This window comes from Cricetulus griseus, chromosome 7, assembly GCF_003668045.3.
Source record: "Cricetulus griseus strain 17A/GY chromosome 7, alternate assembly CriGri-PICRH-1.0, whole genome shotgun sequence".
NCBI lineage: Eukaryota > Metazoa > Chordata > Mammalia > Rodentia > Cricetidae > Cricetulus > Cricetulus griseus.
The window spans coordinates 71,889,292-71,904,792 of record NC_048600.1 but is presented as its reverse complement, the minus strand read 5'-3'; the positions used below and the strand labels follow the sequence as shown (position 1 = coordinate 71,904,792).

At 49.4% G+C, this 15,501-nt stretch overlaps 1 protein-coding gene across 1 annotated transcript; it reads left to right on the top strand.

Annotated features, from left to right (window-relative positions):
- Positions 1 to 13,090: 13,090 nt before the first annotated feature.
- Hand1 (heart and neural crest derivatives expressed 1) lies at positions 13,091 to 15,258 on the top strand. Its single transcript, XM_027426207.2, has 2 exons — positions 13,091 to 13,636; positions 15,154 to 15,258. Exons 1-2 carry the CDS (start codon positions 13,094 to 13,096, stop codon positions 15,256 to 15,258), a joined length of 648 nt encoding a protein of 215 aa, XP_027282008.1. The 5' UTR covers positions 13,091 to 13,093.
- Positions 15,259 to 15,501: the final 243 nt, after the last annotated feature.

The following is a 15,501-nucleotide window of genomic DNA, read 5'->3' as shown; positions in this document are numbered from 1 at the left end:
GCGAATTTGAGACCAGTCTGGGTTACATAAGACCCTGCTATAAAATAAGTAATAAATAATATAAAATAAATGGGTCAGTGAGAAGACTCAGCAGATCCTGCTACCAAGCTTGATAATGTGAGTTTGATTTCCAAGACCCACATGGTTGAGGGTGAGCACAAACTTCTGCAAATTGCCTTCTAACCTCCTTTGTGTTTGTTTTTTATTTTTTGGGAGGGTGATGCTGAGACAGGGTTAAATGGCTTTGAAGGCTGTCCTGGAACTAGCTCTTGTAGACCAGGCTGGTCTCGAATTCACAGAGATCTGCCTGCCTCTGCCTCTTGAGTGCTGGTATTAAAGTGTGCTACCACTGCCCTGTGGTTTTTGTTTTTTGTTTTTTTTTTTTAAGACATAGCCCAGGCTGGCCTTTTGAGGCCACTATACAGTCAAGTGTGATCTTGAACTTCTGATTCCCTTGCTTCTACCTCCCAAATACTAGTGTTATGGATGTGTTTCACAATGCTTGGTTCATTCAGTGCTGAGGATAGAACCCATAGCCTCATGCCTGCTAGGCAGTCACTCTACCAACCGAGCTATAACCCCAGGCCAGATTCCTGGGTTTTATAACCTCATTGTGAAAAGTCAACACACACACACACATACAAATACTATTAAAGCTGACTTGGTTGGGTGTGGTGCTGCACCATTCATTAATCCAGGCACTCAGGGCAGAGGCAGGTGGATCTTCATGAGCTTGAGGCCAGCCTGGTTTCTCTGGAGAGATGGATCAGTTGTTAAGAGTACTTGTAAGAGCACACACATTGGGTGGCTTACAACCACCTTTTAGTGGTGGTGACGCATGCCTTTAATCCCAGCACTCGGGAGACAGAGGCAGGCAAATCTCTGTGAGTTCAAGGCCAGCCTGGTCTCCAGAGTGAGTGCCAGGATAGGCTCCAAAGCTACACAGAGAAACCCTGTCTCCAAAACAAAACAAAACAAAAAGGCTGCTAAACCTCAAGTCTAGTTAGCAAAAAGTATTCTTAGGATATTGAAGGACTAAGGCCAAGTAACTCATTGTTTGCACGACAGGTTCAAGTTCTTCAATTATTGTCAATATTTGTTGTAATTTATTTGCTATAGATAAATTACAGTAAATAACAAGGTTAGGGTGTAGCCTGAGATTTGTGAGACCCTAGATTAGGTCCTCAGCACTGGTCCCCCAAATATACATGTGCATATATAAAACAGCTGTTGTTAATATTATATAGCATTATTAGGGGATTTGAAATATTTTAGCATGTTACTTAGCTGTTGTTGATTGTTTTGGCACTTTCGATATAAAATCTCACTAGGTATCCCATTTTGGAATGGAACACACAGTGTAGACAAAGCTGGCCTCAAACTTCTGGCCAGCCTTTCTGTTTACCTCCCTAGTGCTAGGGAGATAGGGGTTTGAATCTGAGTTTTCTGGTACCCTCCCAGAGGCACCTCAGACACTAAGAGAAGAATTCATGGGAGGATGGTGGCATGGGATCCAGCTGCCTTTGTACATGGGGACAGAAGACTTGGCCTCAAGGGTTTGAAGAAAAAACTACACTTTTGTGAACTGAAAACATCCATCTACCCTGTTTCTGGTGTTTTCTGTACATTTTCTTCTGAGGCCTGGAGAAAAACTCTATCTTCAGTGTTCTGTTTGGTACAAGGTAGGGAATGCACATCTCAATTCCAACCCTTGTGGATGGTGTGGGCTGCCGCAGGCAAAGACAACAGATAGAGCAGGCAGGCATCTGTCAGATCAAGAGACAAGACTTGGAGAAGAGGCAGGAATATTTGCATGCCAGGAGTCATGTGACAAATATAGCTGTGTGCAATTATGCTTTTCTTTTCTTTTCTTTTTTTCCTAGAGCGGTGACTTTGAGGCCATCTAATCCCACAGTTTTATGTAACCAATTATTTCTTTCAGCAAATATGTTTGGAGTCTGCATCATGTTCTGTGTTCTGAGGTAGGGCAGCCGAGACATTGCTGTGGCTAAGAATATGTTGGCTTTTGGTGCACAAAACCCTAATCCTGTCAGCATAGGTAGCTTGTTGTCATCCAGAAAAATTTAGGCTCTCTCCTGTGTTTTTACACGCCTCATTCTTCCATTTGATATGCCACTTTTAGCTGTTTGGATAATGACTTCCCTGAAAGCATATTGCTAACGAGAATCACTTTTGCAGGCAACTAGCTCATTCTTGATTAGCTGCATTTATTTCAAAAGGCAAACTGATCCTCCTGCCTTCACCTCCACCAGCACTGCCACTCCCACCCCACCCCCAGCCCCAAACCAGGGCTGGACCCTGAGGCCTCCCTCATACCAGGCTAGTGCTGTATCAACTGAACTGCTGCTACAATTTACTTGCCCTCTCCTTGGAATTCAGATCTCAAAGCTTCGGCCTCCCTGCTTCATTGCCTACTGCCCAGACTCACCAATAGCAGCCCTCCCTTCTAAGGGCTGTGTGCAGTAAGCTCGCCACGGGGTTTTCGAAGGTGTTTTTACAGGCAGCAAATAGATTTTTCTAAATAGTCATAATCATAATAACTTTTGTTTTGTTTTGTTTTGTTTTTCAAAACATGGTTTCTCTGTGTGTAGCTTTGGAGCCTGTCCTGGAACTTGCTCTGTAGACCAGGCCGGCCTCGAACTCACAGAGATCCACCTGCCTCTGCTTCCCCACCCCACCCTCCACCCCCCAGTGCTGGGAATAAAGGAGTGTACCATCACCACCTGGCTCATAATTTTTTTAAAAAAGGCCTCAGAAATATAAATGGATGGACTAAGTTGACAATGAGAACAAACACATTTACCTTTGACTGGGATAAAGCTGACTATGCCCGTTCTCCTCTAGTGCCACTGCTAACAGCATCCATGACCTACGTTTAGCGGGTGCTATGAGTCAGTGTGCCCAGGAGAGTCCACAGAAGGGCATGCGTAATGCTGGACCATTGAGACACTGCAGTCTGAGGGCCAGAACTGCAGTTCCTTCTCCCCAGAGCCCTGCTTGCCCAGGGTCGGTGTAACAGACTTTCCCTACAAATCACAGCACTGTTCTGATTCTTAGAGAAGCACCCTCCATTCACCCAACCCCACAGTCTTCTGTGCTTGTAACCTTGGTGTTCGGTTAGCATCATCTGTCACAGCCCAAGTTAAACAACAAAAAACATGTCAGGTAAGAGGCTGAGAGAGACACTTGGCTGTTTATGAGAGATATACCATTACCATCTAATTCAGGATGGAAGGAGGCCTTTCCCCCATTCTAGCCCCCACCTCCACTCTCCCCTGGGCTTCCAGAGGATGGCCTTTTCCTCAAGTTTGAGGATTAGCCCATGCTTCTGACCAGGTTTATTCTCTCTGACTCCATAGCAAACACCCTAGGGGGGAGAAAACCTGGATTTGTGGATGCCTGGTCGTCTGGTACATTCAATTTCTCTCAATTAGGAGACTCTGTTGGAGACACAATGGGTTTTGGTGAGCTTGGATTCTGATTGGTTTTTATACAAATGTACAGAAAATTTGATTTCCTCAGTGATTTTTATGGCAGGAGAGAAGAGGCAATTAGATTAATTTCTGCTCTGTTTTCTGGAACTTTCCTTTCTGTTCTCTTCTTGTGCCACCTTTGTTTCTGCCCACCCTTTTGGTTAATAGAGTTTTGGAAGCCTTTACTTTCATGGTTGAAAATGGGTTTGGTAACTGCAGTAGCTGGGTTTGGATTTGGGGCTGGACTCCGCAGCTAGAAAAGCCAGCTCTCTGTGTCACACTCTGGGTGGCTTTTGGGAAACTAATGAGCACAATCTTCAGTCCCCTGGTGTCTGTGGTTGGCTTGATGAGGCTAGGGAGCAAGGCCCTCACCAGGGGAGGGCCTAAGGGTTTGCTCCTCTGAATAGAAAACAAGTCTATATCCCCTTTCCCTAGGCAGTGGTTTCTTCTCAGGGGTTTCTGAAGGCCAGGACAGGTGGTGGAGCACTTGCCTGGTACACATGAAGCCCAGGGTCCCTTCCACAGCACCAGCACAAGGGAAGACAGCGATTCTGATTTCTTTAGTATCTGTCCACCAATCCCCTTGTAATGCAGCACCACACTCTTCCCAGGACAACACAACAGGAAGGAGATACAATGTGCAGCGGGAGGCGGGATGGAGGCTGCTTCTCCATTGCACATCCAAGGCCCTTCCACCCATCTTTAACTTTTTAATGAAGACCTCCCTTCTGTGAGTAAAGGAGACAAAGAAGAGCCCACAAGAGATTTGAGCTTCAATGGAAAAAATGGAAAACTCTGAACATCTCTCCTAAAGGCCAGAAGAGCCTGCCAAGGCATCTGCCAGGGCTAAGCAGTTTCCCAATGTCGACCTCAAATCCCTTTTTTTGTTTTTCTCTTTTAAAGTGTGTTTACAGTTGACCATTATGGGAGAGATGACGGATGGAGCCTGGGCCTGTTTAAAATAATCAGACTACCCGTCAGGCTGACGCTTCTTTCCTAAGGCTGCTGGGTAAAGGAAGGATTTGGAACTCTCCAGATTGCCACCAGTTTAATGGAGTCCACTTCGGGTCTATCTTCTTATCCCCTATACCAAGGAGTTCAGTTAATGAGGCCTTTTCCATAGTTTGACATTACACATGTCATGGTGGCTTCAAGCTTTCTGTTCCAGGCTGTCAGCAATACTAGAGAATTTGGGGATTTGTGGTCCCTTAAAGCTCCAAGCTATAAAGAAGGGGGAGTGGAAGAGGAGCCTCTGTCCCCACCCCTTGTGACACAAGGAGTATTACCTCAGCTCTTACTTCCACCCACAGATGAGATTTTTTTCTACTGGAATGCTTTGCATTTCTTTCAACTAAATCCTACTGTGAATAGATCATTTCTGTCCCAATGGCAAATCCAACCAAGGGGTTTTGGGGGGCTGGCAATCTTAGTGTTTCCATTTCCACAAACTCTCTTGCCTCCACTGGAAGAAAAGGATGAAGTTTCGAGCCTTGCATGTTCTCCCTGAGGCAGCTCACTTGGCTGGGCAAACATACAGAGTTTCCTGGTTTCTCTGGGGGCTCTGCCAGTGAAAAGCACAAGGTGGCCTAAGAAACACAAGTTCGAAAGCCAGGCATGGTGGTGTATGCCTGTCCTCTACTTGGGAGATGGAGGCAGGAGGATCAGGAGTTCAAGATCAACCTCAGTTGTGTTAGTGACTTGGATGCCAGTGGGTTCCAAAATGAGACCATGGCAGAAGAAAGAGGGCAGTCCTTAAAACAGGGTAGCTCAGAGGAAGAGGCTTGCCTAGCACCCAGGCAAGGCTCTGGTTTGACCTCCAGCACAGCAAAAATACATAAGTAAATAAATAACAGAAGGTGGGGGAGGAAGGGAAGGGTTTCCATAAAAGCCCCACCAAGACCATCAGTAGCCTCTGCAGCCAACATGGCCCCTAGCTGCACACCCTCCCCAGCCCTCAGCATGGTCACCAGGACTAGGTGAAGCCAGTTGATTTTGTTTTGGCGGGGAATTCATGCCATGCTGGGGATTGAACATAGGTGCTTAGGGCCTGGTACACTACCTGCACTACAGAGCTACAGCCCCAGGCCCCTGGGAATTCAGATTTGACTGACAAAGGAAAAAACTTTCCAGATTTTGGAAGCAAGAGTTAAGGCCTCAAAACTGACCTTCCCAGTGCAGAATGCAGATAACCTTCTAAGTGTAAAATAGCTGGGCAGGTGGCAGTCATGAGAACAACTTATAAAAGCAAAACCAATATGCCCCAAATACATAGGACAGTTAGCTGATCACTCCAGATGAGATTGTCCTAGATACCACCCTGCCTGGAGAGAGAAAGCCACCTGCCTTGGGGTCCACTTAGTGCCCCACTGGGTGCTGTGGGGCTGGAGCAGGGAAGCCTCAGGCTGAGAGAATAGGGACTCTCCCAGAACCCCCCTCGGTTCTGGGTGGGGGTGGAGGACACAGGGCAGAAGGTGTCCTGTCCGTCTTGATTTATCACCACCGCACCCCAAGCCATCCCATAAATTTGGGGTCCGTTTTCACCAAAACCGTGAGTTACGATTTTTCAAATAAATACACTTTCCAATCAGACGGAGTTCTGTTTAGGTTGAAGGCTTCCCGGCTTCCCGAAGCAGACATCTCTCGGTGTGGAAAATACACACAGGAGGGAACGGAGCCGGGACGAAGCTCAGACAACATAAAAACTTGTGTAAACACGTTGTCATTTACGGACTTCGGAAGAGAAAGAGAATGGGGTGGGGGCACAGAAAAGGGAGGGGCTGGAGAAAACACATCCATGTTTAATTCTCTCAGAATCCTCTGGTCTCAGCCTGGAGGGAGGACACGGAAAATTTAATATTCTTTTTCCGTAGGCTTGATTTATGTTACTCATTAGAAAAAGGCAGGGGTGGTGGGTTTACCTTAAATAGATTTTGAATTTTTTGAGCTTGCTAAAAATGTAAGAATGGATAAGGTTTACGCAACCCACGATCTCTCTCTCTCTCTCCCCCTCTCTCCTTTCTGTTTTTCATTAGGGAATAGTGTGGCCAAGGTGAACCAAGATGGATTTTTTTTTTTTCATCCAACACTAGAGGATCCTTCAACAAGTACCTTCCCTTACTGAGGGTCTCAGTTGCCACCTGTCAAACAAGTACTGGATTAAATACTCAGAGGCCACGGAGCACACAAGAATATTTTCACGAAATTATGAATCTAACGTTAGATAAAAGTCACCTCTGAGCCTGGGGCGGGCGGTGGTGTCCCAGCACTGGGGGCAGGGGTGGGAGGTGGGGCAGAAGCAGGCGGATCTCTGCGAGTTCGAGGCCAGTCTGGTCTACAGAGTGAGTTCTAGGTTTCAGGACAGCCAAGAGAACACAGAAAAATCCTGTCTTGGACTCTTTCTAGCCAGACCACACTCTTCATCCCAAAAAAGGGGTCCCAAAGAGGGAGGTATCCGCTCCAGGTTTACAAGGTCTGAGCCAGGACTCTACCTATCTGTCGGTGTGCCCTTAGGGAAATTCCTTCCCCTCTCTGGTCTCATTTTCCTTGTAAATGTCCAAGTGGGTCCTTATGGTATCTCTGCAAGTCCCCCACACCAAAGAGACAAGTCTTCACTTTCTTACAGCTTCCTGGAGACATCAGCCCCCCTGCCTATCTCTCTCTGTTCTTAGAAGCAAGCCAGGCCAGATTGGAAAACCCTAGACCCTCTTTAGATGCGACCGAGAAATGTTTAAGGGATTTGCGCGCTCAGGCTGCCGCAGCAAATGGCCCAGGGGCTGATTTATGGCGCGTTCCTGCGCGACGCGATTCCCCAAGACAGCGAGAATATTTTACACCGCGCTAATATAAACAGGCGGCCGGCCGGGTCCTTTTTATGGAGTTCCTGTAATTACCCGGGCCCTGACAGGTCCTTGATTTACTGCCCTATTTAGATAAGGGGTCCGGTGCGGGGATTGCCTGTGGCGTCAAGGTCACTGGATGCGACGGATCGCGGCGCTTACGCGGGGTTTGCTGTGGGTGCCCGGGGTGCGTCTCTCGGGAACTTACAGGCCGCTGTCGGGGGAGCAGAGAGGGGTCCAGGCCTCACTCCATAGCATCACCTTACCATCGGGGAAGTTAAATCCCCGGAGGTGGCTGGCAGACCCCCCCACGCCCCCCCCCACACACGTACTGGGGCATTAGCACAAAAAAACTGAGGCGGAGACTTGGGCTGGACTTCGGGTCCTCCAGGTCTTTATCCCGGAGGGATGGCAGTTGGGTTCTATAGGATCAGCAGGATGAGGGGAGGACTGGACTCCACCAGCAGAGCCCAGTGCCAGCAGAATCCAGTGGCCTGGCCGGCTGCCCTGAAGAAGGTTTTGCAATTAGTCAAGGTTGCCGCTTTTCCTCAGCGGTGCAGCATCAGACCAAACCCTAGGGCTGTTGCGAGTTGAGTTCGCTCTTATTTTGTGTGGTGCCACAGTACATCAACCACTTACCCAGCCCTACCCAAACCTCACCCAACCTTCCACAGGTCCTCCGTGGCAGGTCGAGGAAACTGCCAGTTGCCCAGATTCACAGAGAAGGAGCAGAAAGAGACAGTTTCAACCCAGGTGGGCTCAGTCCTGCTATTGCCTGCTTCCCCTGACTCCCGTTTATTTAACCTCGGAGGAGAGTGCTCTCTTTTCTAACAACTCGGAAAGATTGCCCGTCCAGTGTCACCGGTATCTTTGGGGACAGATCCGAGAAGCCTGCCTCTAAGAGTGCCAGACAGTCGAAAACACACTGAGGGTACTGGGGGGAGGGGTGCTTGTAGCAGAACCCCTAGAGTTCTTGGCTCCCGAGGATTGATCTGCAGAAGCAGGCTGCCGGACAGCGGAGTCCTGCCTTTGGAGCCCTGCTGACCTTGGTGGATTTATGCACCTGATAGTGAAGAGACAGAAATTACAAATTCAACCCTATCCCCATTCCCCTTTTTGGCAAATGGGAAAACTGAGGCTTGAAGCTGGAGAGAAACAGTGAGTTCCTAGCAGATGTCAGAATTCGGCGCTGAGGGAGCTGGTGCACACTTACAGACACAGCACTTGGGAGACCTAGGCAGCAGCAGCAGGATAAAGACTGGTAAGTTCTACCAGAGCTACACATTGAGTTGGAGACCAGCCTGATCTGAGAATCAAAACCCAAACAACTCCACAAACAAACAGAGCTAAACTAGAAGTCTCATCTTTTGCTCAAATTCCTGCATAACCCCCCTAAACACACACACACACACACACACACACACACACACACACACACTCTTAGCCTGGGGTAAGAAAGGGAAGACCCACAGCAGGACCCTATCCCTTCCCCACCCTGTTTCAGGTTCTATTGTCTTCCTCACTCATCTGAGCCCCAGGTGTCATACAAGCACTTTGGAAGGCTGGGCCTGGAGTCTAGCAACCTTGTCCTCTCCTTGATATTCATAATTGTGAGTGGTGGGGAGCCACAGCAGATTTCACATAAGGCCCCCTTGAATCAAACCCTGAGGCAATGGCACTGTCTAGGGGCATTTTTAACACGAATTGGTGAGCAGGTAATTTGGGAGACTTTAAGGGACCTCCTGATTGTGGGGTGTGTGTGTGTGTGTGTGGGGTTACTCTCTTGTTGTACTGTAATCCATTCTCTACCAGAATATCTAGCCCAGATATTCAGCCATAAGTGATCTGTGCAGTGTCAAGAAAGTGGGCCTCACATTGCCAGGTGGAAAGCAATACCTTTTTATATAGATGCAAGTGTGACCCTATGTGAGTGTCCATTGTCCTTGTGGGTGACCTGATAATATGAGCACTACTGTATAATTCCATTTTGTCAATGTGACTGTCTTCTAAGGCTGTGAAAAACATGCAAACTCATGAATGCATGTGGTGTTTGGAAACCATGCAGCACACGGAGAACAAACTGAATATGCAGACTTTGGATGCTAGTGTGGAGCTTGCCAATGGGTGAGAATGTCTATTTGTGAACATTAGTATATCTGTATCATGTTGTCTGATGAATTTTTTGTCGTGAGCGCGCGCGTATATGTGTGTGTGTGTGTGTGTGTGTGTGTGTGTGTTTAGTGGGGGAGTTAGGGGAAGGCTGATGCTATTGTTTTGAGACTGGCTTTCAGTGCTGCCCAATCTGACATTTAAAATTTTAAATAGACTTTATTATTAAAAAAAAAAAAAACTTGCAAGCCGGGCGTTGGTGGAGCATGCCTTTAATCCCAACGCAGAGGCAGGTGATCTCTGTGATATCGAGACCAGACTGGTCTACAAGAGCTAGTTCCAGGACAGCCTCCAAAGCCACAGAGAAACTCTGTCTCAAAAACAAAACAAAACAAAACCAAAAAAAACAAAAAACAAAAGCAAAAAACAAAAAAAAAAACTTGCAAATAAATAAAAACATCACACACCAAGAATAACCAGACCCGACATCTGTACAGCTCAATGAACTTCTATACATTTAGAACTTGACACAGAAAGCTGTAACACTTCACATTAAACTTGACACTTTCAGTATTTAGTATATTTTATGGCCATATCCACCAACAAAATCAAAATAAGCCACACAGAATTAGAACTAGAAAAACGATTAGCTTTTTATCCTCCGTCCTAACTTGTGTCCATTACCAGACATTTAATGGAACTCCTTGACCAACTCTCCTCTCCTGCTTCAGTTTCCCAAGTTATCTCAGACTATTGCACCACTGCCCAGCTGGTAAAAAAAAAAAAAAAAAAAAAAAAAAGGTTTTTTTGAGAGTTTGTGTTGTGAATATAACTCTGAGTGACTTGTAAAAAGATACAAAGTGAAACTGGGTATGGTGGTGGCTCCTGCCTGAAATCCCAGAACTCGGTGAGGCAGGAGGACCAGGTTAGGCTACATGAAATTCTGTGTTTAATTAGCTAATTAAAATGAAATAAGTGCTTGTGGTCTGGCAAGATGGCTCTGTGGGCAAAGGTGCTTGTCACCGAGGCTGACCACCTGAGTTTAATTCCAGGGATCTACATACTGGAAGGAGACAACTGCTTCCCAAAAGCTGTCCTCTGATCTCCCCACAAGTACACTGTGGCACCCGTGTGCTCTCCACAAATAAATAAATGTAATTAAAGAGTGCTTGGACCAATGAAAACATTATGTGCACCCCTGCATCCAGTGTTTAGTGGTATGTGCCTCAGGTAAAACTATGGCCTTCTTGTACCCCCCAGTACCCAAACTGGAAGCCCCTATGTTTAACCTACTCAGAGGGTTACAGAAACCGTGTTTAAAAAAAAAAAATCCTAGGAACTTGTAGATCTTGCAACACTGTACGGATGGCATGCCATTGTATTACTAAGGAGAACGCGTTGGCATGTGCCAGCGAAGGGGCCAGCCTGTGTGTATAGACAGACCTATTATAATGCCCAGGGTGAAGACTGCTGGGGTCAGGATCCAGGCTGTTCTAATGGAGTTACTCCTCTCCACCCAGGTTCCCTCACTCAGGGAGTGCCTCCCCGTTTGTGAGGCACAGGACCCCGCAGAACAGCTTCGGAACCGGCGCCCTCCCGGCGAGCCTCCTCTGGCTCCCTACTCAGCTCAACCCAAGCGCTGCCGGCGCCAGGCGCCGACTAGCGCGGCGGGTTTCCAGATCGCCTGGGGCAGGAAAGAGGGGTCCCAGGACCTCTCTCCACCGCTGCCCACAACCTCCTGGCCAGCAAAGGCCCACAGCCCCGCCAGCTCCCACAGGTGGAACCTTGGCGCTCAGACCCCAGTGACTGAGCTTCTATCCACGCACTGAAGCAGAGGTATTCTCACAGAAGCCCACGTTTACACAGACACGCGGGATCTCAATACGCACGCGTTCCTAGGATTTTACATACGAGGGCTGTCATCCGCTGGGTCCACATTGGTTTTCACTTAGTCACTTGCTACTGGGCCTCACATTCCCTGTCTGCACTCTGTGGCCTTTCTCCTACTGTCCCTGTCTGGTAATTGTCTTACTAACAGGATGGGCCTCAGTAAGCAACTTTTGAGTGGCTGGATTAAAAGTGAATTAAAAAGAAATTGACACAATCTCTCTCCCCCCTTAACTCACACTTGAAAGAAGGGCACGTTTTCTACAACCCACCTAGGCAAGAAAGATTGGTAAGGTTGGAGGAGTCCTAGGGACAGGGACCTTAATGGAAAGATCCAGAGTCCCAGACTTGAAGCTTATATCCTGGTCTCCCAGGTTATTATCAACTCTTGGAAAGCCATCTCTTTGTGGAATCCCAAACTCGGAGAAGTGCTCTAGACCGGAGGGGAGTCACACAAGGTTGTACAGAGATAGATCATGCCTCAGCCGGCTGGGTGCGAAGTGGCCGGAGCTGTTTTCTCGGTGGATATAGGAGGGGGGGCTGGCTTCCCAGAGTGTCAGCTTCAGGGGAGGTATCTTTATAGGATCAAACGTTCTCATGCGGGCTGTGGGCCGGATGGAGTAAGTAGTCAGTAATCGCCGCTCCTTGCAATACGTGCGAATCTTCCGAAGACACTAGGGAGCCCTGCCACAGAGATGCCTCAGGGCCAAGGCGCCGCCAGGCTGCCTCGCCACCATCTCGGCCTGCCGGCCTTTACACCGAATCAGGCGCCTGAGAGGCGAGAGGAGCAGAGATCAGCCACTGCCTCCACCCCCAACCCCCAAGCCCGGAACAAACCGGTCAGTGCCCAAGAGCTGGAAGCCCTCTCCCTTTCCCGCCCACTTCCACCTCGGCCTCTGGAAAGGTTCCCCTGGGAGTCAGCAGCTGGGCGAGAACCAGACCATTGAGAACCACCTTGTGCGGCTATAGCTCCGGGTCCAGCCTGAAGCAGGGGACCTAAGGGCGGGGCTGGAGGTGTTAGGGCCTAGTCTACTTTCCTGCTGCGCCCGGTGGCCTTCAGGCTCCCGCGATGAGCAGCGTCCTTAGAGTTCGGGTTCGGGGATGCTGGATATCCTATTCTGAATTTCAGGCCTAAAAACAAGAGCCAGTTTTGCTCTGGTCCTCAGTCCCTCTCTTTGAAATCGTGTGTGTGTGTGTGTGTGTGTGTGTGTGTGTGTGTGTGTGTGTGTGTGTGTCTTTTCAAGGGATGATTCTAGAATCCTTTCCTTGGATCCATGAGGAAAGGGTGGTAGTCTCACTACAGGGCGTGAGCAGGCCTGGCCTCAAGTTCGCAGCCCCCGCCCTCCCAGGAGGGGAACTAGGAGAGGGGAGGGTCATAGGCGGGGCTGGTTCTCAGTCCCTGTGGTCAGCCTAGAATCCTGTGGCGCTTGCTGAGCATAAAACTTGGGACCGCCACCCCCTTTCCTCCTCCTGCCATTGGCTCCAGCTAGAGGTTGACATCAAAGCCGGGGCCTTATATAAGCAGGATCCCGATAGCAAGTCCGTAGAAGGGTTAAACGGGTCTTTGGGAATCCGCACTCTTCTCCCTCTCTGCCTACAAAACCCTGAAGAAGCTACAGGTCCCGCGTGTCATCTCCAGCCTTGTTCAGGACTCCTCCAAACCCCAGCCAGTTCGCGGCCCCGGGAGCCCACGGGTGGCCCCGTTCTGTGGGGGCGTATGGGGCGGCGCTAATTAGGCTGGCGGCGCAGGCCAGGAGCCTCTCCAACATGAACCTCGTGGGTAGCTACGCACACCACCACCACCATCACCACCCACACCCGGCGCACCCCATGCTCCACGAACCTTTCCTCTTTGGTCCGGCCTCCCGCTGCCACCAAGAGCGGCCTTACTTCCAGAGCTGGCTGCTGAGCCCCGCTGATGGTGCTCCAGATTTCTCTGCTGGCGGGCCACCACCTACCACCGCAGTAGCTGCGGCTGCCTATGGTCCCGACGCCAGGCCGGGTCAGAGCCCAGGTCGGCTGGAGGCGCTTGGAGGCCGCCTGCCCAGACGAAAAGGCTCAGGACCCAAGAAGGAGCGGAGGCGCACAGAGAGCATTAACAGCGCATTCGCAGAGCTGCGTGAGTGCATCCCCAATGTGCCCGCGGACACCAAGCTCTCCAAGATCAAGACTCTGCGCCTGGCCACTAGCTACATCGCCTATTTGATGGATGTGCTGGCCAAGGATGCACAAGCGGGTGACCCCGAGGCCTTCAAGGCTGAACTCAAAAAGGCGGATGGCGGCCGGGAGAGCAAGCGGAAAAGGGAGTTGGTGAGTCCCGGGGCTTGTAAGCCCCAGCCAAAGGTGCGGGCTGGGTTAAGAGCAGGCCTGCAAACAGCCAGGGGTTAGCTGTGTTGTTCTGGATGCGATTTTGAAAGGCTAGGGAGAGTTCTGAGACTGTCACAGTCTGTCACTGTGTGCATGGGAGGGAGGTAGAGTTACAATTCATAACTGAGTGAACACAGGATCTTGCTTTTTAGAGGTGATCTTAGGGCCTTCTTTGAAGATGAATTGGAAAACTGGGCCCCCAAAAGGTGCACATGTAACATATTTTGTTTTATATTTGAAGTTCTGGGCCTTCCTTTTCCTGGAAGCCAGGTTGAGAATGAAAATAGGAAATGACGTAAATGCCGTATTCATGTATGAAATTCTCCAAAAAATTTTTTAAATAAAAAAGAATGCGAGTAGGGGCTCCCTACTTTAATTTTCTTAAGAATGAATATCTGAGTGTGGAATCAATTAGTGCTTTCCAAGGGGTTTACTGGAGAGGCTAATCTACCTCTATTATTGTACTAATTGGAGAAACAAGCTCACTGGAGGAGTCAGAGTGAGAAGCAGGATGAAAAGTCCTGGGTCCTATCTGCTCCATTGGCTGCCAGAGTGGTGGGTTAGGCGACCTCAAAGGCTTTGCTTGCAAAAAGCAGGAGGGGTTTCGGCCTTTGGGCTAGCCTAGTTGGCCTGTCTGGGTCTTCTCCAATTTGGGTGATCTTTCTCCTCAGGGAAGCGTAACTTCTGGCCTCCCGAGTTCCTTCAGTTTGGTAGTCTCAGGCCCAGGCACATCAGAGTGAACTGGGGAGCTTTTCAGGCTTTTATCTGACCCACAGGGCCTGTGGCAAAGTAGGGATAGCTTACCTGGAACCACCGGAAAGACAGACTTCCAGTTTCAGCTGCCTGAGGCCTGGGCTGCTGGAGGTGCGGGCGGGTGGGGAGGAGCACCTTATTGGAAGCAAGGGCCGGTCCTGACCCTGGTAGGGCACTGCCTCTTGCAAGTAGCACACCCCGAGTTCCTGCTAGAAGAGCTGGGCAAAAGGACTGTGGAGGCCAGGCCAATTCTTTCCTCATTGCATGGCGAGAGAGGCTCCCAGCACCGGTACTAGCGTATAACTGCATCCCAGCCAAGATGCTAATACGCCAGGCTGAAAACCCGGAACAAGTTACACACCAAGCAGATTACTATTCCCACCCTTCCACACCAGTCTTCTGAGAAGCTTGCTGTCTGTGACCCCAGGACGCCTTTAAAGAGAGTCAGTTCCCCCAGACTTGACGAGTACTCGGTAGCAAAACTCCCCAAGTTGTACAGACTATTCAGGGTCCCAGGAACTTAGAGCATAAAGGCAGATTTATGATCCTGGTTGTCTGCTTCACAAACAGACATCTGTCACTTATTTAAAGACCCACAGTTACTGCTCCCGACATGTTCCCCTCCAAGCTGGGGAGACCGAACTGAATAACTTAAACCTGACTTTCTTGCTTTGTTTGTTTGTTTGTTTGTTTGTGTCCATTGGCAGCCTCAGCACGAAGGCTTTCCTCCTGCCCTGGGGCCAGGTGAAAAGAGGATTAAAGGGCGTACCGGCTGGCCTCAACAAGTCTGGGCGCTGGAGCTAAATCAGTGAGACCAGACCGGCGCCGAGGACCCGGCTGCGGCTGGCCCACCTGGCCACCCGGAGAGAAGGACACTGCGGCCAAGGCCGGCCTCCGGGTTCCCGCGGTTTGCGCGCGCGCCTCGCCCAGTCTCTGTGGAGCGCCGGCGGATCGGCGGCTGCAACTACCCACTAGGATCGCACGTGCAATGTCATTTGAATTTGTTAATACAGTAAGAGAAAGAGAAATTTATATATATGTTCACTTCCCGCCAA